Raw genomic sequence first — 23,988 nt, forward strand, 5'->3', positions numbered from 1 at the left:
GGATTTTCATATCTCAGCCTCCTGAATAGCTCAGATAACAGGTATTAGCCACCAATGCCTGGTTTTTATTAGTGACTGCATATGAACCTTTCACCTTGTGCATCTTTATTTTTGATGGCTATTTAACTACAGAAAGTTAGCTTACGCCTTAGGGCAAATGTTACAGTACATTAAACTCATTGATACCATTAGTGATTTCTTATTATCTTAAATAGAAAAAAAATGTTTTCATGTTTCCTTGGGAAATTTTTAAAAAATCCATAATGTTGCACATCTATTTAGTATATATGTAAGGTTTTAAGTTCTTTTTTTTTTTTTTTAGCTAAAGCCATGTATTATAAAGGGCACTTACCACCAGCAATTTTAAGAAAATCTTCACCTGTGGCTTTGTAAACCTAAGAGAAAAAGAGACGTGAAATCATGGTTTTGTAAGCCTTTCACCATTCAACAAGTGAAGTGTCGGGCGGCATGAGGACATACCTCAATGTACCGGGTCCCCATGTGATGTTTGTGCCTCTGCAGTGCTAGGTCTCTGTGCTCCTCACTCACAAACCTAACCAGAGCTTCTCCATTCCTTCGACCCTGAGCATTTAGACAAAGTGCTGCACCTCCCCTTTGAAAAAAATAAAACAGATGGCTGCTAGAAAACAACACAGTGAGGAGAAAAATGAGAGTAAACCCTAAATTCCTTCAAAATAGAGTAAAACACAAATCAAAGAAAACCAACTTGGCAATATTCAGTCCTTTGAAGAATCTTGCAATATCTTGATCTGAAGACTGCCAGGGTAAACCTCGTGCCCTGACTACAGTGTTATCATCAATAAGTTCCATCTTGCTGCTGTGGATAAGCAAAATATGAGGTTGTAGTATTAGTGCTTGTAAGTCTGACATTTACTACTCCACCCCCTTCAAGGCAATTTGTCTAATTTCAGGTCTCTTTTATCTGGAGTTCAGATAAACTAGCAATACTGACTTCCTTTGTAACTTTGGAAACTGTTTGGGTAGAAAGTATTCTTTAGTGAGGTCACCTAAATCTGGCTGCATATGTAGGTCCAATACAGCCAATTCACCCAGGAAACCATCTATTAGCTAAAGAACTACTTGTTTGCCATAAACTCAAAAGCTCCCTGGATCAATTCATAGGAAGCAAAGATCTTCCAATCTCCTCATGGCCTGATCAAAAACCAAAAAGGACAGATTAAAATCTATTCTCAGTATACAGTATACAGGGGTTAAATCCCATTTGGCAGCAGAACTAGTGATTAACTCATTTCAGGAATGTGTCTATGAAGTCAGAAGTCTGCCATTAAGATGTTTCCCTTTCAAACCAGAGAGCCATCACAGAGTGTTTATGGAAACACTTTAGAGTCCTCACACCTTAATGAGTCATTTGCAAATCACCTATTATGCATTTTGATACCTTTTGATGTTCTTTCCTCATATTCATATTTTCAGTAATCCTACATGTTTCTAATGAGTTACTTTCTCCACAACTGAATAGGCTTCAAAGTCTCTCTATGGGCAAAGCTATGACAACTTTCTATTCATAAATTTCATACACTGTAGTGATTGACAAATATAACAGAGATATCACCATTTCATACTCTTTGCTGGTTATTTCCTTTGGTTTAATGACAGGAGTGGTGGGTCAAGTTGCAGAGCACTTACCTAAGCAAGTACCAGGCTTTGAGTCTAAATCTCAGTATAATCTATCAATCTATCAATCAAACTTTTAAGAAAATGAAGAATATGATGAACATACCTAACTTATCTCACCAAAAACCATAAACTTTTAAAACCTATGATTTTTTTCCTTGGAAGTTTTCCAATTGGGTAGACTTGAAGAGATTAAAATAACAATCACAAATATAAACACAAGATCCAAAAGTGTATCTTGTGAATGACTGAAGAGGCCACACTTCACATTTTTAATGCCAACATACAGGCTTTCTTTAAGTAATAGCTGACCTAACAAAAGAAACCACAGCACAAACATTTAGTAAAGTTACTAAAATACAACAGGGGCTAAATGTTGCAAAATGAGTAAGCACAATTTTTTTTGTTAGTACTTGGGACTTAATGTAGGATGCTGCACTTGCTAGGCAAGCACTTTTGCCACTAAGCTGTATCCCAGCTCAAGAACAATTTTTTTTTAACTCAAAAGAAGCCAGGCACCGGTGACTCACGCTTATAATCTTAGTTACTCAGAAGGCTGAGATGTGAGGATCTCAGTTCAAAGCCAGCCCAGGCAGGAAAGTCTGTGAGACTCTTACCTCCAATTACTCACCAGAAACTTAGAGCTACAGCTCTAAGTGGTAAAGTGCTAGCCTTGACAGGGACAGCGCCTAGGCCCTGAATTCAAGCCCCATGACTGACAAAACACAAAACAAACCCTCAAATGAATACTATTCAACTTCTTACCAAGTGCCACTTTCAAATTTGTAGTTTACTCTCTCTGGATCTGAAAACCTGTGATCTAAAAATGGGGAGAACATAGAAGTCATTATTTTACCTACTTGAGAGTAAAGTTGTAGGAAGAAATTCAAATAATAGTCAATAGTGGGATCAGTTACCAGAACTAAATTATTACAATAGTAATACTCACTATAAGGCTCTGAAATCATTGCTAAAATTATATTTCCCATATCTTCAACTTGAGAGGCTCCATATCGGGAGACTGAACTATTCTTCTCAAAGTTTAAACCTTTGAAATTAAGTTAAGGAAACATTTTGGAAAGGTAAAATAAGGGTACTGATAGCCCTAAATTTGGCTCACACAGAGCCAAGAGTCCAGAGCTGCTTCTCGTCAGTCAAATTCACCTGTACTCCATGAAGACTCTGATTACCCATTTCAATCAAATGCCCAAGTCAGTCCAGTCCTGTCCTGCTTGCCAACAAGATTTTTTAAAAAGGCTATTTAGGTAATAACAAATGGCAGGTCTAACAATTAACCCACACAGAGAATGTGTGTATGCAGTCAGAATTCTACATTTCATACTATCAAGAAAGCAAAGAATCTTTCAATGTATCCATCTTTACTGCATAAATAAGACAATTACTATGTAACTTAAAGGTAATGACACTCAAGACCACAAGACATTAAATGACAAATTTTGTCCTAATATCCAAAATGAATATTTTACATTATTGATGACCTTTTACTCAAACTTCCCTTCCAAAATACTTTCATATCTCTGTTCTTTCAATGTAGCAAATGCTAGTCCTTTAAGAGTAAATTTTAGAAACAATTCGAGGACCCAGTAGTCACACATACCTGCACATGTGCATATATATATGCACATACATACATACATATATACACACACAACCTATGTTATCTGGGAAACCTCTAGTCTCATTCTCTAAAGTGCTGGAAATATATTCATGTGTCACTATGTCCAACTAAAATAAGGTCATGTCAATATATATACACTGGGAAACATATGGCTCAAATTGAAATTGAGGGTAAAACCAGAATAGGTGTTTATTATTTACACTCCAAAATAAGTATGTATCTCCATCAAAATATTTACCTTATGAAACTAGCAGTCATTGCATCTTTCATTTCACTACTATAGTCATTTGTATCATATAAGTTTTATAGTGAAATATAATGTATATCAATTTAAGAATGAAATATAATAGTATACACCTGTAATCTCAGTACTAGGAAGGCTGAGGATCATGAGTTTGAGGTCAGATTGTAATAATGTTATCATACCAGAACATTCACCAAGTAACTTCATCACAGGGCATCTAGTTAAGATACATCTAATCTCATAAATGGTAAAAGATATCTAACTTTCTTACTTTTCATATTGCACCAGAACTGCCACATAGTACCAAAGCCTTCCCTAACTGCTCTAGGCTACACCATCGATTTAAGAGCCCATCAAATATAATCTTGCCAATAAATTACTTTTCTTCTGCATAGTACACTTCCTATGTGCTGATATTTAATCTGTATGCAGCCAACAGTAACTTCTAAGACCATATTGACATAAACAGATCCATTCATTAAATGCCACTTCATATCAATCACCAAGCCTTCCTTCCAATTTCTACAATAGCTTCCCAAGTAGGTAAGAGTAAGCAAGATGGAGAAAGCAGAATTTTAAAATGTTCCCCAATTCACTTAGTCACCCAGCTGGCAGGCAATGGAACTTGAATTACAATTAAACTCTTATTTGATTATTTCCCTACACAAAGGTTAAGAAACTTGTTTTGAGCAGTACTAAGGTGCTTTTTAAAAAAGATTTTTTATGGTTATTAGAAAGGTGATGTACAGAGGGGTTAAAGGTACATAAGTGAAGTGAAGAGTATATTTCTTTTTGGACAATGTCACTCCTTCCTGAAGGGCTTTTCTAAAGCACAGATAAAACCCAAGTGAGTAAAACAGAGATCCAAAGTGTAAAGTCTCCTATCTGTGAAGTTTATTTGTAGCTAAAGAATCGTTTTACTAAAGACTCCTTTTTAATTAAGAATATGGTTTTGGCATTTGGCCAACTGGGTTCTACATGACACGTACCAACATGTTTTCCTTTGCGCATCACACAGGGAGGATCAGCAACTCTAAGCTGCTAACAACTTTGAAAAGTCACCAGACCTCCTGTGTGCCCAAACCGCCTCCTTTTACACACACACACACACACACACACACACACACACACACACACACACACACACACACACACTCGTCCTTTCTCACACTTGTTCAATACATAATCTTTACCTGAACTGAACACAAAAAATAAAAGTTGTTCTGTGGAACTGTTTTAGTATCAATCCCTATCAAGGGATCGTCACATTTAGAATTACTGGCTTCACGCCTGATCTTGAGAGAAGGAAAGATGAGTCTGGGCCTCCTAATTTATGGCTCGTCATGCAACTTACTCATTCTGCCCTTGAGGCAGCTACAACAGCACAAACAGGCTCAGCCAGCTTTACAAATGAGAAATGCCAGGAGGGACTGAGGAAGGGTACAGCCCAGCAGGGTGGGAAAAAACATTTCAGGCCATCACTGAGCAAAGCTCTACATTTATACAAAGATTAGAGAAGTGAAGACTGTGTCTCTCAACAGGGGGAAGTTTACCTTAGCATCATCTTTGGTGAAACAGGCTAAGAACTAACCCATGCTTTCATTAGCTACAGGTATAATTCACAGAGAATCTACAAAGTTCATTAATATTGTTTAGACATTGAAAAAGTTCCTCCTTGACTGACAGAAAATGAACACATTTAGTTTCAGGACACCTAGTTTTCACTCGTAAGTAGCATCTTGTTCACATTGCTTTTACTTTGTATCCAAGAGAATCACACCTATAAAATAACAAATTGTAGTAGCTGTTCAACAAGCAAGTTTAAACTCTCACAAGTACATCTCACAAAACTCTACCTCAAGGTTACACTTACATGTTAGGGACCCTGTAGAAAATAACTTTGTAACATCCTCTTTTACTGTTTTCTTTTTTTATTTTCAGCATATCATAACTATAGAGGTTGTCAGACCTACTTAAATGCCCATGGTAATGAACAAAAAAATAACAAACCTGTAAACCATTGCAAAGAAAAAGCAACATAGTACTCCAAGTATGCAGTACTCTAAGTACTGAGTTCCATACAAGTACATGAAGTAAAAAGGAAGAAGAAAGCAATAAATTATTCTTTTTTGTTTGTTTTTATTTTTTAGTTGGTTATGGAGCTTGAATTCTGGGGCTGGGCGCTGTCCTTGAGCTCTTCAGCTCAAGGTGAGTGCTCTACCACTTGAACCACAGTACCACTTCCAGTTTTCTGGTGTTATTTGGAGATAAGTCTTACAGACTTTCCTGTCTAGGCTTTTAACCATGATCTTCAGATCTCAGCCTCCTGAGTAGCTAGGAATACAGGCGTGAGCCACCTGCTCCTGGCTTTGATTATTCTTAAAAGAGTTGTATAAGTTAAAAAAAATTTTTTTTCAACAGGGTCTGGTTTTTTTGGTAATGGTGAATTCCTCTTTGTTTTTGATGCCAGAGATCTAACATGCACTTTACCACTATCTGTGGCCCTGAGTTTCACACACAGCCAATCTGCTTTACTTTAAACTGAGCTTTGAAAGAAGCAATCAAGAATGTCACCATGAAAATGTACCAGCAGGAGGCAAGGCAACAAACCTTTTATACCAGCAATAAAATGCTAGGCAAAGGATCTAAAACCTTAGTTTTAACTCTACTTCTCAGTTCTACCTTTCCAAAAGAAAAAAATAAAATCCTTACCTAAGAAAGACTGTAGGAGGTATTATTGTAATGAGTGAACAAAATTTCAAACAAACTTGATGAGTGAAATATACCCTAGAAGAAATCAGATGTAGTAGTAGAAGTTAACCAGCGAACGAGATCAAAGACTTTATTTCATAAAAATACATTTAGACTAGGGATCCCCTTCAATCTGAGAGTTTGAGAGGCTTAACATGCACAAGGCTATAGACTGGATACTCAGCCCTGAAAACAAAACAAAATAAACAACAAAAATGACATTTAGGGCATGGGAGCACATGCCTGTAAATCCCAGCTACACATCAGGTAAGGCTCCAATATCGCAAGTTCAAGCTCAGCCTGAAAATCATAATGGGAACTTGTCTTGAAAGAGATATTTACTTGAGATAAATAAATTAGAAACAAGGAGACTTCATGAGAATGAAACAAGTGTTCTATCACAAACAAAATCATCCTACAGTAGTCAAGCTCAAAAAAAGCAAAACATATTCTTTGAAACCAAAACATATTCTTTTATAATTAAAATAAACCATATGAAATCAACCTAACTCTGAGGGATGGCAAAGAATATACAGTATTTCAAGTCACTTAACTTATTACGGACCACAAGCCAATGTATTTGCCAACTTGGTTTACAACATGCCAATGTGATACCAAAGATAACTCCTTCCCCTCTAGCTAACAAGGTCAACTGCTAGCACAGCTTAACTGTACACTTAAGGATATTCTAAATCCTTTTCATATGAAGAGGTATCAAGGAAGTTTCAATGCTTCCCTCCACAGAATTACAATGGCCCTGTTCAATTAATCATAAATACCTAAGGGTAGAATGAGCCAAATTCACTATGTGTGTATGTACATACACATATACATGCATATACACCCGTGCATGCACACATATTTTAGGAGGAAGGGAAATAGAACTGGTGTTACAAATCAGGGTTTGGTGATTGCTAGACAACCACTCTCTCTCTAAGCCTTGCCTCTAGCACACACATTATTTTACAAATAGAAAAGCCACATTAACATTGCAGTTTACTGTACTAACATGCTTTGAACACCGTCTCGGAAGTCTCCCATGAGGCTGACGAAGTGTAAAACAGTTTAAACAAAGTTTGAAATTAACAAGGAAGTCCTTTTCAAAGTCACTGACAGCCGCCGATAACCTAGTGAAGTCCCCAGATCCCAGTCTCCAGGAGGGTCGGTGGACCACACACAGGCTGAAGGATTACTAACACAAGTCCTTACAACAACCTTTCCCATTTCAATATGGGGAAGCAGGCTGACAGTATAACTGATTTGTCCCTGGTAATTATGACTCTAGAACTCATTTAATTAAAATGCTATTAAGACCATTCCCTGTATTTTAATTTTCATTTTTTTAAAAATTTTCAATTTTTTTGCTGGTTTTGAACTCAGGGCCGGCCACTGTCCTTGAGATTTTGTGTTCGAGGTTAGCATTCTACCCCTTGAGCTACAGCTCCACTTCTGGCTTTTTTGGTCATTAATTGGGGATAACAGTCTTATAGACTTTTCTGCCCAGGCTCACTTTGAATGATGATCATCAGATCTTACCTCCCAAGTAGCTAGGAGGACGGGCATGAGCCACCAGCACCCAGCTTTAGTTTTATTTTTTTGTCAGTTGTGGAGCTTGAACTCTGGGCCTGGGTGCTGTCCCTACGCTCTTCAGCTCAAGGCGAGGGCTCTACCGCTTGAGCCACAGTGCCACTTCCTTTATTTTTTATCTAAGAGAAAAAACAGGCCAATGCCACTATGTCAGAGTACTTGAAAGTACAAACAAATCCGAACCCTTTATGCTCACCAGGAAGTGGCGTACACATATCCTTACTAACTCCTGGATGAGTTAATTATTTTTATCCTGCTACTAGAAAGCTGTACTGAGAAATTTAATTCACCAATCATGTCAAATAGCACAAAGATGCAATGACCAACAATCAAACAGAAATTCATAAATTTACCTTTGCATTACTGCAAAATGGTTAATGACTATATGCTTTGAAAACCAGGATTATCTAAATTAAAAAAAAAAAACACTATCTTTTAAGAAGAAATGACTTGCTAAGTAGATGAACAAATGTCCTTAAGTAATATCATCCAATTATAGTGGAGAAAAAAAACATATATTTTTGAAAAAGAATGTCATTTCCATAAATATTCCATAACCAAATTAAGGAAACTACTATAAGTATCACCAAGAAACTTAAGATCATTTCTTCCTTTAAAAAGAAAACCGCCAATGGGATGAGAAGGTGGCTCAGTGGTAGAGCGCTAGCCTTGCATGCCTGAGGCCCTAGGTTCGATTCCTCAGCACCATGTAAGCAAAGAGAAAAATGCCGGAAGTGGTGCTGTGGCTCAAGTGGTAGAGTGCTAGCCTTGAGCTGAAGAGCTGAGGGACAGCGCCCAGGCCCAGAGTTCAGGCCCCATGACCGGACCCCCCCCCCCCCAAAAAAAAAAAAAAACGGCCGGATGCCAGTGACTCATGCCTGTAATCCTAGCTACTCAGGAGGCCAAGATCTGAGGATCACGGTTCAAAGCCAGCCCAGGCAGACTCTTATCTCCAATAAACCACTAGAAAACCAAAAGTGGAGCTGTGGCTCAAGTGGTAGAGCGCTCACCTTGAGCTGAAGAGCTGAGGGACAGCGCCCAAGCCCAGAGTTCAAGCCCCACAACCGACCAAAAAAGAAAAAGAAAAAGAAAACCAAAACCGGCGCCGGTGGCTCATGTCTGTAATATTAGCTGCTAGATAGAGATCTCAAGAGGCTGAGATCTCTATCTACAATGAACCGCCAGAAAACCAAAAGAAGAGTTGTGGCTCAAAGTGGTAGAGTGCTAGCCTTGAGCAAAAGAACTCAGCAACAGCACGCAGGCCCTAAATTTAAGCCCCATAACTGACAGAGAAAGAGAGAGAGACAGACATGGAAGCTGGGTACCAATAGTTCATGCCTGTAATCCTACCTACTCAGGAGGCTGAAATCTGAGATAGGATCATGGTTCAATAGATTTTTATATTTTTAGTTACCTTTAATGTTTTCCAAAGAAGCTTAACTACAATTTTTCCATTTGTCTTTCTTGTAGAAGTTTATTTCTTTAAGACTGAATAATATTTCAGGCACTGGTGGCTCAAGCCTGTAATCATAACTAGAGGAGGCTGAGGACTGAGGATCATACCAGCTGGGGCAAGAAAGTCCATGAGACTCTTCATTGCCAATTAGCACTCAAAAAGACCAAAGTGGAGGTGTGGCTCAGTGGTAGAGCATTAGCCTTGAGCAAAAACACTCAGAAATAGTACCCAGGCAAAAAAAAAAAAAAAAATCACAGAACACGGCTATGCCCCTCATTACACCATCTTGCCTGATTACACATAAAGTCTTACAAAATGCAATGGTACAGTTCATCTGCTAGATAAGGTCTTCTGAGCTTTGATTGCATAATGCTAAAGCAAGCAACACACGTGCAAATGGAGTAACTAAGAAGGCTAATAACACCAGAAATAGCTTTCTGACCAAATACAAGAGGGAAAGAAATGTTAAAGAGCCAGAAACCCTTAAGCCTTTTCTTTCATCAAAGTGCTCTTACTTCTTTATTTACATAGCACATTACAGCTCACAAAGCTTACATTTGGGAATAACCAAGGCAAAGTGAGACTTAGGTATAACTCCCAGAGTAGCAAGGACTTCTCAAGCCTTTATCAGGTGACCCTAGAGAGCTCAATCTTTAGTCTCCTTTTCCACTACACAATGACAGATTTGGGGCTGAGGATGTAGCTCAGTGACAGAATGCTTGCAAAGAAAATGACAACATTCTCATTTTATCTATTAACATTTTGGAATACTGTATATTCATGTTCTTTTTTTTTTTTTTTGTCGGTCATGGGGCTTGAACTCTGGGCCTGGGCACTGTCCCTCAGCTCTTCAGCTCAAGGTTAGCGCCCTACCACTTGAGCCACAGCACCACTTCCGGCCTTTTCTGCTTATGTGGTGCTGAGGAATCGAACGCAGGGTCTCATGCATGCGAGGCAAGCACTCTACCACTGAACCACCTTCCCAGTCCCTATATTCATGTTCTTGTACATTGAAAACATACTCAAGGGGCTGGGAAAATGGCTCAGTGGTAGAGTGCTTGTCTCACATGCATGAGGCCCTGGGTTCGATTCCTCAGCACCACATAAGCAGAAAAAGCCGGAAGTGGTGCTATGACTCAAGTGGTAGAGGGCTAGCCTTGAGCTGAAGAGTGGAGGGACAATACTAAGGCCCAGAGTTCAGACCTCACAACCAACCAAAAAAAAAAAAAAAAGAAGAAACAAAACAAACTCAAGCCTTTATTCCTTTGTTTACAGAAACAAAGTTATGTTAAACAACAATGCAGCAAAACTATTAAAAACTGATTAACTGTATGTTACAAGAACTACTTCTCGGTATTTACCCCCTCCCCCAAATTAAAATTTCTGCCCACACAAAAATCGTGTAAAGGCCATTTAGGGTAGTTTTATGCATAACTACCACAACTCAACTGAGCTCAACAAAGTTGTATTTCACTAGGACAATGAATAAACTGTAGTACATTTAAGTAAGAAATATCAGTATCACAGAAAAGAAATGAACTTCTCAAGCACAAAGGACCCTTAGACATATATTAGGTTAAAAACCCAATATGAAAAGATGGCATACTGTTTGTATTCCAAGTACATAACAATCTGGAAAAGACTAAAATTAATTTAATACAATAAAAAGGTTAGTGGCAGGCATGAATAGGTGGTATAAAGAAGCTTCTTAAAACAATAAAACTGCCAGGCCACTACCAGTGGTTCAACTCCTGTAATCTTAGCTACTCAGGAGGCTGAGATCTGAGGATTGCAGTTCAAAGCCAGCCCAGGCAGGAAAGTCTGAGAGACATCTCCAATTAACCACCAGAAAACTTGAAGTAGTGCTATGGCTCAAGTGGTAGAGTATTGGCCTTGAGCTGAAGAACTCAGGGACAGCACCCAGGCCCAGAGTTCAAGCCCTACAATGGACAGAAAAACAAAAAACAATAAAACTATTTTTATTATAAAGTTTCTCTTAAAAAAACACAAAAAAACTATTTTTTAATTAATTAATTTTTTTGTCAGTCATGGGACCTTAATTCTGGGCTTGGGCGTTGTCCCTCAGTTCTTCAGCTCAAGGCTAGCGCTTTACCACTTGAGACACAGCGCCACTTCTGGCTTTTTCTGCTTATGTGGTGCTAAGGAATCAAACCCAGGGTCTCATGCATGCAAGGCAAGCACTCTACCACTGAGCCACTCTACCACTGAGCCACCTTCCCAGCTCCACAAAAAACTATTTTTTATAAGTTGGTACTACTATGTGTTCTGACACAATAGTAGATACACATTATTATACATCTGTCAAAACCCAAACAATAGCCAAGAGCTAGTAATTCACATCTGTAATCCTAGCTACCTCAGGAGGCTGAGACCTCAAGGATCTCAATTCAAGTTCAGCTGGACAGAAACATCCACTAGGCTCCATCTCCAAATAATGGGGGCGGGGGGGGAGAATAAAAAGCTGTCTACAGGGCTGGGAAGGTGGCTCAGTGGTAGAGCGCTTGCCTTGCATCCCTGAGGCCCTGGGTTCGATTCCTCAGCACCACATAAGCAACAAGAAAAAAGCCGGAAGTAGTGCTGTGGCTCAAGTGGTAGAGTGCTTGCCTTGAGCTGAAGAGCTGAGGGACAGCGCCCAGGCCCAGAGTTCAGGGCCACGACCGGACCCAAAAAAAAAAAAAAAAAAAAGCTGTCTACAGATATAATCAAGTAGGACAGCCCCAGTAAACAAGCAAGCCAAATAAGCACCAAGGTCCTGAGTTCAAATACCAGTACCATTAAAAACAACCAAAAAAAAAAAAAGCCCAAATAGCATACACTAGAAGTGACTCTAAACTATAGACATTGGAAGATAATTTGTCTAAGTAGGTTCAACATTAACAAATGTACCATCCTTATGTACCATGCTGACACTGGGAGGTTGGATTGTATGGAAAAGACAAAGGGAAGAAGGGATTTGATTACCACCAACAAAAATTAATTAAAAACCAAGCTCGGCTGTGGTGGCTTACTCAGGAGTCTGAGGTCTGAGGACTGGGGTTGGAAGTCAGCCTGAGCTAAAAAGTCTGATAGTCTTTTATCTCCAATGAACCACCACGAAGCAGGAAGTGAGTTATGGCTCAAGTGGGAGAGTACCTGGCATGAGAAAAGAGCTAAAGGATAACACAAGTCCTTGAATTCAAACCCTAATGTCAGCATCAATAAATAAACAAGAAGATAACTATTCCACACTAAGGAGACTTAAACATGTCAACCTGCATTCCCTTACTTGTTCTTTTGGAAGTGTTGACAGGAACCTTAACCTCATTAGTTAACCGGTGGAACAGATAATTCCACAGGAGATGGCTTTCCACCTACTCGGCAAAACCATTAAAGATGTGCAATGACTATCTTGATGTCCCCAAATTCATGACCATTTTTGTGTTAAGAAAGTAAGTGCTGGGGCTGGGAAGGTGGCTCAGTGGTAGAGCACTTGCCTTGCATGCATGAGGTCCTGGGTTCAATTTCGCAGCACTACAGAAGGAAAAAGAAAAAAGCCGGAAGTGGTGCTGTGGCTCAAGTGGTAGAGCACTAGCCTTGAGCTGAAGAGCCGAGGCACAGTACCCAGGCCCAGAGTTCAGGCCCCATGACAGGACCGCCCCCCCCCCCCCAAAAAAAGAAAAATGAAAAAAGAAAAAAAGAAAGTAAGTGCTAGCCAGGAGCTGCTGGCTCACATTTGTAATCCTAGCTACTCAGGAGGCTGAGATTTGAGGATTATGGTGGTTCAAAGCCAGCCTGGGCAGGAAAATGGGTGAGACTATCATCAACTGCCAAGCAAAGCCAGAAGTGGAACTCTGTCCCAAGTAGTAGAGCACTACCTTTGAGCAAAAAAGATCAGGGACAGTGCCCTGGCCCTAAATTCAAGGCCCAGGACACACACAAGAAAGCAAGAAAGTAAGAGAGAGAGACAGACAGACAGAAAGGAAGAAAGGAAGGAAGAAGAAAGGAAGAAAGAAGCAAGAACAATGTTTAACAGTCTGAAAGGGGGCTGGGAAGGTGGCTCAGTGGTAGAGTGCTTGCCTTGCATGCATGAGGTCCTGGGTTCGATTCCTCAGCACCACATAAGCAAAAAGAAAAAAGCCGGAAGTGGCGCTGTGGCTCAAGTGGTAGAGTGCTAGCCTTGAGCTGAAGAGCTGAGGGACAGCACCCAGACCCAGAGTTCAGGCCCCACAACCGGACCCAAAATAAATAAATAAATAAAATACCCCACGACCAGACCCAAAAAATAAATAAAATTAAAAAATTAAAAAAGTCTGAAAGAACAAAACTCTTCACTACAGATTTTTGTGGAAACACATGAACACAAACTTATTATGATTAATTGACCTCAGAAATTGGTTTAGTGGGGGCTGGGAAGGTGGCTCAGTGGTAGAGCACTTGCCTTGCATGCATGAGGTCCTGGGTTAGATTCCTCAGCACCACATAAGCAGAAAAAGCTGCAAGTGGTGCTGTGGCTCAAGTGGTAGAGTGCTAACCTTGAGTTGAAGAGCTGAGGGACAGCGCCCAGGCCCAGAGTTCAGCCCCCATGACTGACCAAAAAAATAGAAAAAAGAAAAGAAGAAATACACAATCACAGGAGAAAGCGAGACAATAATATTGACAATAATAAACATCTGTCCAAATGTAACAATGAAATTCCCCTCTATATTATTCATGTAAGCTAATAAAAAGAAAAGAACTACAAAATGGTATCCATTTTTAATGAATAGGTTGTTAAATGTCCATGAGATTCCTGCTTCAAATTTCAGGGGCAATGCCCATGAAACAGTTCAACTTAGGTTATTCACAACTTAATCGTTTTGCTGTAGTCAAATATGTCTGGTTTTCATTGCTGTGGCACTTGAAGATGAACTGCTAGAGTTTGCTGATAGAGCCAGGATTAAGAGAATGACAAGGCTGGGTATAATCCAATTCAGAATGCTGAGATTTGAGTTGCAGTTCAAAGCCACCCACACATACAATTTTGAGACTTTTATCTCCCACTAATCAGCAAAAGCAGGAACAGAAAGTATGGCTTAAGTAGTAAAATACCAACTATGTACAGAAAAAGCTAAGCAAGAGCCTGAGTCCCTGAGTTCAAGCACAAGTTCAAGTCCCTGATACCAGCACAAAATAAACAAAAAAAGAAGTAACAAAAAAACATGCACACCAACCTAGTCATTTAATAAAAGTTCAGGGGCTGGGAAGTTTGCTCAGTGGTAGAGCGCTTGCCTTGCATGCCTGAGGCCCTGGGTTCGATTCCTCAGCACCACATAAGCAAAAAGAAAAAAGCCGGAAGTGGCGCTGTGGCTCAAGTAGTAGAGAGCTAGCCTTGAGCTGAAGAGCTGAGAGACAGCGCCCAGGCCCAGAGTTCAGGCCCCACGACTGGACCCAAAAATAAATAAATAAATAAAGTTCAGATAATAAAAAGTGCTACAAAGTGTTGGAAAACATAGCACACAGTAAAAAAGAAACCCAAGTAACCAATCTTTTCATTTCTTTTCTTTTTTCTTTTTTGTGTGTCTTCCAGTCCTGGATTTGAACTCAGGGCCTGGGTACTATACCTGAGCTCTTGTGCTCAAAATTAGCCCTTTACTTCTTGCAGCCACAACTCCATTTTTTTGTGGTGGTCAATTGGAGATGAGAGTCTCATGGACTTTCCTGGTGGGCTGGTTTTGAACCATGATCCTAGGATCTAAGCTTACTGAGTAGCTAGGATTACAGGCTTGACGACGCCACCTACTCCCAGCGTCCAGTAACCATTTCAAAGTAACATATCAAGGTAAGGTGCTAGAGCCAGAGGCTAGCCAGCCCAGTTTCGCAGGAAAGTCCACGAGTATCTTATCTCCAATTACCCACCAGAAAACCAGAAGTAGTGATGTGGCTCAAAGTGGTAGAGCACTAGCCTTGAGCAAAAAGAGCTCTGGGACAGCAACCAAGCTCTGAGTTCAAGCCCCACAACCAACAACAAACAAATCAAGAAAACCAAATTGCCTAAAGAACCATCAGATTGTAGCAATGGACATTTTTATTGTATATTCACTTATAATCATTAATCTTCACTTTAAGGAGAAACTGAGGGGTTAATAGCATGGCCCAAACAGATAGACTGCCTGTCTAGTATTTATGGCCCTGTGTTCAAACACCAGGAGAGAGAGAGGGACAGAGGGGAAGAGAAAAGAGAAGAAAGGGGGAGAGGGAAAGTGGAGGAGTGGGAGAGAGGGTGATAGGGAGGGAAGGAGGGAAGGTGAGAGGGAGGGAGGGAAGGAGAGAGTGGAGAGAGGAAGAGAGCGAGACAACTGAATAGTTGGATATAACATTTTTTCCTTTTTTTTTCCTTGAGAGGCTGGTCTCGAATTAATAATTCTGCCTTATTCTCCAAGGCACTGGGAGTATAGGTATGCACTAAAACACCCAGCAAGGTAACTTTCAATATACTGTCTTTTTCACTGAAGATGTCTTTCTAAATTAAGAGGGCAAGGGTTGGGGTTAGCTTAGAGGAGGAGCACTTGCCTAGCAAGTGCAAGGCTGTGGGTTCTCTCCTCAGCTCTGGGGGCGGAGGGGGGGGACTATAAAAGAACAAAAGAGAAAAACAAAAGGCAATGAAATTAAAGCATTTGAAACTTTTCTTCTAGTATCTACTGACCATTTATGTACATTTGCTGGGGATAGAAACTAGGATTTCAAGAATGCTAAGCATATGCTCTCCCACTAAGCAATACCCAGCCCTGAATTTTGTTTTGCTTTGTAATAGTATATTAAATATTTCAACATATGCTAAGAATGAAACTGTCCCTGAAACTGTGTTTAATGCCTTATCTCCAATGTGACTATATAGGGAGATAAGGTCTATATATGGAAATAAGGTCTTTAGTGGGTAATAATTTTAAGTGCGATCATAAGAACAGATGTTTCCAGCTGGAAGCAGGAGGCTCACACCTGTAATCCTAGCTACTCAGGAGGCTGAGATCTGAGGATCATGGTTCAAAGCCAGCCCGGACAGGAAAGCCTGCGAGACTCTTATCTCCAATAAACCACCAGAAAACCGGAAGTGGCGCTGTGGCTCAAGTGGTAGAGTGTTTGCCTTGAGCTGAAGAGCTGAGGCACAGCGCCCAGGCCCAGAGTTCAAGCCCCAGACAGACAAAAACAAACAAAAAAAACACAGATGTTTCTAATCAGATAGAACAAAACCAAGGTTATGGCTTTTAAAAATAATGAGGAAGTTTAACACTAACCATTTACAAGCCAGGCATGGTAGTACACGACTATAATCTCAGCCTTTCTGGTGTGGCAAGGCAGGAACATTAGTTTGAGGCCACCCTTGGGCAGGTGTGGCATCTACAACAAGTTCTGAAAGTAACCTAGATGGACTTGGTGATATTCTCAAAGTAGATGTCAAGGAGTCATCTGCATTGTATTCAAGTTTGCATTCTGATATATTAGCACATAACTGCTTATTAGCATTTTGAAGATCATTCATGACCATAAGATTTAAGACTTTAAAATTTACTTTTCTAATACATTATGCATCAAATACCCTATCTTAGTAATTAATGAATTTGGTAGACAATCTGGACCTCATTTTATCATTCCCAAATATATCATGCTAGAGTGACTATAATTGTGAATATATTACAGAAACTCAAGAGGCTAAAAGCAGTAATCGTTACTTAAAAAAAATAATTTTACTAATTCTTTTTTTGTTTTGTTTTGTTTTTGGGTCCGGTCGTGGGGCCTGAACTCTGGGTCTGGGCACTGTCCCTCAGCTCTTCCGCTCAAGGCTAGCGCTCTACCACTTGAGCCACAGCACCACTTCCGGCTTTTTGCTTATGTGGTGCTGAGGAATCGAACCCAGGGCCTCAGGCATGCAAGGCAAGCGCTCTCCCACTGAGCCAACTTCCCAGCCCCAATTTTACTAATTCTTAAGAAGCCAAAATGAACTCAAGACCAAAGGAATGAAGAGCAAATAGTGTAGAGGTGTGCATCAAAAATAGTCTTCACATTCTTCTGCAATTCACCACCATCACCATCAAAAAAAGTCAAAAACCAAAAAAATTCCACCGTCTGACATTGAATCTTATCTTAGATGTAATCACCTCACAAAAATCTACCTTTAAGATCATCCAAAGTTCACGTTCACTTAGTCATAACCACTTCAAAAGACAGGGCAATTTCATCCATGCACTGACAAAGTTGAAAGCATTTAAAAGTTCCTTAAATACTGTTTTTTTCTGGATCTATATTTCAGCCGATTCTTGGGTAATCTTTTAAAGGATACACTCTGTCATTGCTGCAATGTCCAGTTTCTCAATATCAGGTGAGCCAGGGCAACATTTCTTGAATTCTTTTCGAAGATCAAAGAAGGAATAGAAGCATTCAGGTAGTAATACGTTCTGAGGAGTACAAGGTAGAGATTGTAAACGGAACTCAAGTACTAACAATTAAATATAAGTCTATCATACTGCCACCTGAGCTATGACCCAGCCCACAACATTTAGAAATATATGACTCATCCAGTGCATTATATGTATGGAAATGTCACAATGAACTCTACCTTGTACAATTAATACATGCAAGAAAAAAAGAACAAAAAAAGACTGTAGCCAACCATAAATGGCTCACACTTGTAATAATCCTAGCTACTCAGGAGGCTGAAATTTGAGGATCATGGTCCAAAGCCAGTTCTTGCAGTAAAATTGTTAAGACTCTTACCTCCAATTAACCACCTAAAAGCCAGAAGTAGAACTGTGGCTCAAGAGGTAGAGCGCAAGTCCTGAGCAACAACAACAAAAGCCCAGAGTCCAATTCACCCCGAGTTCAAGCCCCAAGTTCCATAGACACACAGACTCTGTGTAGGAGTAGCTTTTTCTTAAATATTGGGTCTAATTATTATATTAGTTCCTGAATACAAGCCTTACCAAAAAAAAAAATCTTGTTTTAACAAAATAGACTGGAACATTAGTGCTATTATTCATCCCATTCAAAACATTTCTGACGCTATAACACATTTGGGTTCTTACACTTTCAGCCTATAATTATTTTAGAACATCTGTGTTTTTAGCTGTCAGTTGTCTCACAGATGCATAAGTTTAGACAAAAAGTTAACTTATAATATTTAGTAGAGTTCTAACTACTGTGTCCTAGTAATATATACTTTAGTATTGTTAGTTTAAAATGGTAAACACTTAACTGAAAGATTATTTTGGTCACAAACAACAGACCACATTCGTTTTCCTGCACACTATTTTGATTGTGCCTTGGAACTCAAAATGAGACTTTAAAATGTGCCTCACAGGTCAGGAGCTGTACATCAGTGATAAAATACTTGCATAAGCAAAACTTTGCATGGGTTTGAGCCTCAGCAACAAACAAAAAATAAAAAGACTGCTTAAAAATAATTAGTACATATAGATTATTTATTTTAATAATTTATTGCAAGTTGTTGTTTTGCTTTATTATATAATTATTTTATATTTTTTGTTTAGAGATAGGATCTTCTTAAGTAGCCTAGTCTGGCCTCCTGCCCTAGCCTTCTAAGTTCTAAGATCATAAGCATGTACTACTATACCTAGCTAATTCTGAAAAACAAAATTTAGATTTAGTAACTAAAAAATATTTTGTATATATTTCTACTCACTTGTTGGTTCGAATATAAAGGAAATAAAGGCTTTAATACTTATGAAATATCTCTGCAATATCTCATCTATCCAGCATATTCTTTGGATCCTGAGATATTGGCCTTTTGTGCTATATTTAAAGCTACAGGCTATAGTTGGGTGCTAGTTGCTCAAGCCTGTAATCCTATCTACTGTGGAGGCTGAGATTCAAGGATTGCAGTTTGAAGCTAGCCTGAGCAGGAAAGTCTATGAGATTTTTATTGCCAATAAACTACTCAGAAAAAGCCAGAAGTGGGGATATGGTTCAAGTGGTAGAATGCTAGCCTTGAGCAAAAGAAACTTAGGGACAATGTCCAGGCCCTGAGTTCAAGCCCTAGGACTGGCAAAAATTAAAAAAGAAATATAAAAAGAAAGGCAGCTCAGTGATGGTTGTTCTCGTTTGTATTCCTAGTTATCAGAAGGCTGAAATCTAAGGCTCATGGTTCAAACCCAATCCAAGCAGAAAAGTCCACGAGACTCTTATCTCTAGCCAGCAAAAAGCTGAAAGTGATGTAGCTAAGTGTTAAGAATATCAGCTCCGCAGTAAGAAGGAATCAAGTGAGAGACCTTAAGCACCCTAAACACCCAAACATATATATGCATACATGCATGCATACATACATACACATACATACATACACACACACACACACACACACACACACACACACACACACACGATGTTTGTAGTAGTAACTCCTACATACAGTGGTAAGAAATCCATTTACATAGCTGCATCTATTTAAAATAGTGAGCATCTTATTTACTACTTATAAAAATGTTTAAGGTACATTAAATCATAATCTATAGAGGTCTGTAAAAATGCTTTTCCTATGCATGGTGACTTGTGCTTGTCATCCTACCTACCATGAAAAGAATGAACAAAAGGAAGGATCAGAGTCAAGGCTAGCAGGAGCAAAAATAACTAGTACAAAGAGATCTGGAGATGTGACCCAAGTGGTACAACACCTGTCGAGCAAGCACGTCTCGTTCTAAATTCAAACCCCAGTACTGCCAAAAAGGAAGGAAGGAAGGAAGGAAGGAAGGAAGGGAGGGAGGGAGGGAAAGAGGGAGGGAGGGAGGGAAAGAGGGAGGGAGGGAGGGAGGGAAGGAGGGAAGGAGGGAAGGAGGGAAGGAGGGAAGGAGGGAAGGAGGGGAGGGCAGGCAGTTTTCTAAAGAAATCTGGAAGAATATATCCAGAAATGTTTATTTTAGAAAAACTTTTTTTGGATAGGCACCAGTGGCTCAGGCTTGTAAATCTAGCTACTCAGGAGGCTGAGATCTGAGGATCATGGTTCAAAGCCAGCCAGAACAGGAAAGTTAGTGAGATTCTTATCTCCCTCCAATCAGCCACCGGAAAACCAGAAGTGGCACTGTGGCTATAAAGTGGTAGAATGCTTGTCTTGAGCTGAAGAACTCAACTTTTTTGTGCTCTAGTCCTGGGCTTGAACTCAGGGCTTGGTTAAGATTTTATTCCTCTCCATATGTTTTTTGAGAAATAAACTCTCGTATATCTCATCTCTATTTCCGGATCAAAGATACAGTAACTGATCTAAACCTTCCATAAAATTATTACTAAGGACCTTGTAAAAGGCAGAGAAACTTAAGTTTCTCCTTTAGACTTGGTTTTTTCTTTTTATTGTTTTCTGGTTTTTGAGCTGAACTACAGAATCCAGGCTGATTTCAAACTCGGATCATCCTACCTCACCCTCCAGAGATCTGGAATTACAGGCATGAATCAGCACAGCTGGCTTCTCTTTCAGACTTCAATTATACATTTAACTAACTCCCCAGGTTTCCCTACTTCAGGGACTGAAGAGAAAGATACTATGCCCTGGCTCTATTTGTCTACCTTATCAATTGTCAAACTCCAGCTTTCACTGCAAAATTTTCCTCAGTTACCTAAATGTATTTTCTCTTTTCAAGCTCAGCAACTGCCTTTTTGTTTTACTACCAAAAAAAAAAAAAAAAAAAGCTACAGTCCAAATTAATTTGCATTAGCAGTAATGACATGTTAACTATGATTGGCTAAAGTGGGTAGCTCGCTCTAGGCTGTTCTACAGTGTTTACGTGTTCTTCCCAGTGAGAGAATTCACATTCTGCCTAGGATAAAACTGCATTTTATCACTCCATAGTCTCTTCCAAATCAGGAAAGTTAGCAAAGGTGAAAGATAAGTACAAGCACATTGATGGACTTGGTTTTGAACATTTACTTAAAGTCAAAGTGAAGTGCACTGTAATTAATATTTAGATGTGATTTAGACAGTCTTGAATGGGGATTTTTTTTTTTTTTCCTGTTCATGGGGCTTGAATTCTGGGCCTGGGCGCTGTCCCTGAGCTCTTGAGCTCAGGGCTTTACCACTTGAGCCACAGCACCACTTCCTTAGGCAGTCTTTTTAATGAAGTTACTAGAAATAATTTAATTTAAAAGATTAAAAGATTTACTTGAGTACTTTTGCTCCTCCTTTTTTAGAATAAACCATTTTCACAAATGGAAATATAATTACATATTAAAATATTATTTTCCTTCCACACTTGGGGAGAAGTTCAGACCCTTCATTAGCTCTGGGAAAGAGAAACAAGTACTTTGAAAAGTAAAGTTCATACCTACACACACACAAAAAAGGACTGTAATGTCACCAAAAGGTATCTATAAAGTTATAAAAGTACTGCAATCCCAAGCACCTGTGTGAAATAGTCATGTATTTTTAATTGTGATAAAACACTAAATATTAAACATTTTCCCATATTACTAATTTACTGTACCACTAAACACCTTCCCCAGACCCTCAATCAACAATTTTCAAGTGTACAATTCCATACAATTAAGTACTTTCACTTGGATGTATTTGTGTGTGTGTCTGTGTGGCTATGTGTGAGACCACTCATTCTTGGGGATAGAACCCAGGAATTTTCACATTAAGTGAGCTACAACTTTAACCCAGCACATTAAAATTTTCCAAACATCACATCCACCCTTTGTCTTCCCATACTGAAATTCTGCACCTATAAGACGGTTATCCCTCGTAGGCAGGAACTCATAAAAATATAATAAGAATAATTTGAATAAATCATTTTTTAAAAAGCCTGCACTCGCTCGCCAAAAGCCCAATCATTTTTCCAGAGGCCAGCATAAATAGAATAACTTGGATACTTTTATTTTAAGCTTCCAGTCATTTCCAAAAAGTATGGGTTTTTTTGTTTTTGTTTTTCAGAAGCCAGCACTCACCTTCTTGGAAGCCTCGGGATGCAGGATTTGCCTGACATGAAGTTGTCCATCAGTACAGAGACAGAAGGAAGTTCCTACCCCAATATTCAGTTCATTGCTTACTGACTGGTTAAACTGTAAGAAAAAGACGTCCACAGGGAAGGATGCAATAGACACAGGATTTATAAATTCGTCAATGTCGCACTTGGCAATAACCTGGGAACATCGTGGTGAAGACGCTAAAGTGGGACACCAGGGCTGGCAAAAGATGACCAAGAATCCTCTCCCATACACTGGCCAGCTGGCTTTGGGAAGGCCGCTTTCTCGAGGCGTTCCCTCAGAGTAAGTGCATAAAGCCTTTGGCCCTCATTTCCACCGCAGCCCGCGCCCACCGCCTGATCTTTAGGGTACATCCGTCAAGACCGGCCGGGACGTCTTTGTCACCAGCAGGTTGCTTTCACATTACATCATCATTTTCTGATGTGACTTTTTTTTTTAATGTTTGGACGTGCCAGGCTCAAAGTATAAATTTAAAATAAACAAAAGTGGGTAAAGACCTTCGTAACGGCCGGTCACTTTTCTTAGAATAGACCCTAGAAATGATCATTTTCTTCCAGAATTCCAAACTCGTGTGCGGGGCAGAGGCCGCGAGCGTGCGGCGCCGCAGGTACGCCGCGCCCCGCCCTACCGCGATTCCCGCACTCGTCAGCACCCCCCCCTCTCCCGGGGAGAAGCGTTTTTGAGGTCATTTCAAGCCCAATAAGGGGATTCCAGCAGTTCCCCGGTGACCCGGCCAGCAGCCCTACGAGTTCCGACCTGCAAACCCGCCCTGGGATTGGATCGAGGCCACGGAAGAACGACGGAACCGAGCCTTTCTTTTAGGAGTTCAGAAGACGGAAACCAGGCGGGCTTTCGTGGTGGGAGCACCGAGCGCGGGGCGAGTGCGCGCGGGGCGAGTGCGCCCCCGGCGTGCGCCCGGCGCCCGAGCTGCGGCCCCGCCGACCCGCGCGCCACGGGGTCGAGATGCGGGGACGGGGACTCCGCGCTGCACCCACACGACCGGTGACACGCGGCCCTTCTACCCCCCCTCCCCAGGAACCACTCAGGACGCAACTCCACAACGAACAAAATTTGGATCCCAAATCTTGGGATTTGGGGGGTGGAGACACCCCTCCCAAAGGACGTCCTTCGGGGCCCGCGAGGGTGGCGCCCACCAACGCCACGGGGAGTCTTCCCACCCCTGGGACGGGGGGGGGGGGGGGCGCCCCGAGAGGGCGTGGAGCGGGCGGTGGGGTCGGGCCCGCTCGGAACCCGGGGGAAGGTGGCGCGGCTCAGGGCTGTCACCTGTCGGAGGGCTTGGTCCAGCTGCGGCGCGGAGGACAGGCTTTCGGCGTCTATTTTAGTTTCTTCTTTACAATCCTCCGTCAGTTCCAACTGATCCGGTCTAACTAGTACTTCGTGCAACTGTCCCACCTCCAGCAGGGAGAGAAGGGTCAGTTTTCCCCACCGTCAATTCGGAAATGCCCTCCCCACCGCCCTCTCCCGCCCGCCTGCGCCCCGTGAGGGGTCCAGCTGCGGAATCACAGCTCGTTAGACGCCCGCGGCTCCGGTGGCCCCGGGCCCCCTCCCCCGGTGTCTCGGGAGCCCACCCCCGTCGCGCCCGCGCGTCCTCGGACCCGCCGCGAATGCAGCTCGGCCGCGCCTCGACACCTGGGCCAGGTTTCGGGAGAGTGAAATGGCTCCAAGGCGGGTGGA

General features: G+C 40.8%; 1 protein-coding gene across 6 annotated transcripts in view; it reads right to left on the bottom strand.

Annotated features, from left to right (window-relative positions):
- The window catches only part of Esrp1 (epithelial splicing regulatory protein 1), a 67,611-nt gene that overhangs the window by 42,966 nt on the left and 657 nt on the right, over positions 1-23,988 (bottom strand). For all 6 annotated transcript variants that reach the window (XM_042673175.1, XM_042673180.1, XM_042673178.1 and 3 more), the window contains exons 2-9: positions 23,578-23,706; positions 22,255-22,368; positions 17,648-17,762; positions 2,606-2,704; positions 2,422-2,476; positions 728-838; positions 481-613; positions 353-395 (exon numbers count right to left, since the gene is read on the bottom strand). In XM_042673175.1, the coding sequence (XP_042529109.1) occupies positions 353-395; positions 481-613; positions 728-838; positions 2,422-2,476; positions 2,606-2,704; positions 17,648-17,762; positions 22,255-22,368; positions 23,578-23,706 (799 nt within the window). The remainder of the gene's footprint in view (positions 1-352; positions 396-480; positions 614-727; positions 839-2,421; positions 2,477-2,605; positions 2,705-17,647; positions 17,763-22,254; positions 22,369-23,577; positions 23,707-23,988) is intronic.

Source organism: Dipodomys spectabilis, unplaced genomic scaffold, assembly GCF_019054845.1.
Source record: "Dipodomys spectabilis isolate Male_0828 unplaced genomic scaffold, ASM1905484v1 ptg000783l, whole genome shotgun sequence".
Classification (NCBI taxonomy): domain Eukaryota; kingdom Metazoa; phylum Chordata; class Mammalia; order Rodentia; family Heteromyidae; genus Dipodomys; species Dipodomys spectabilis.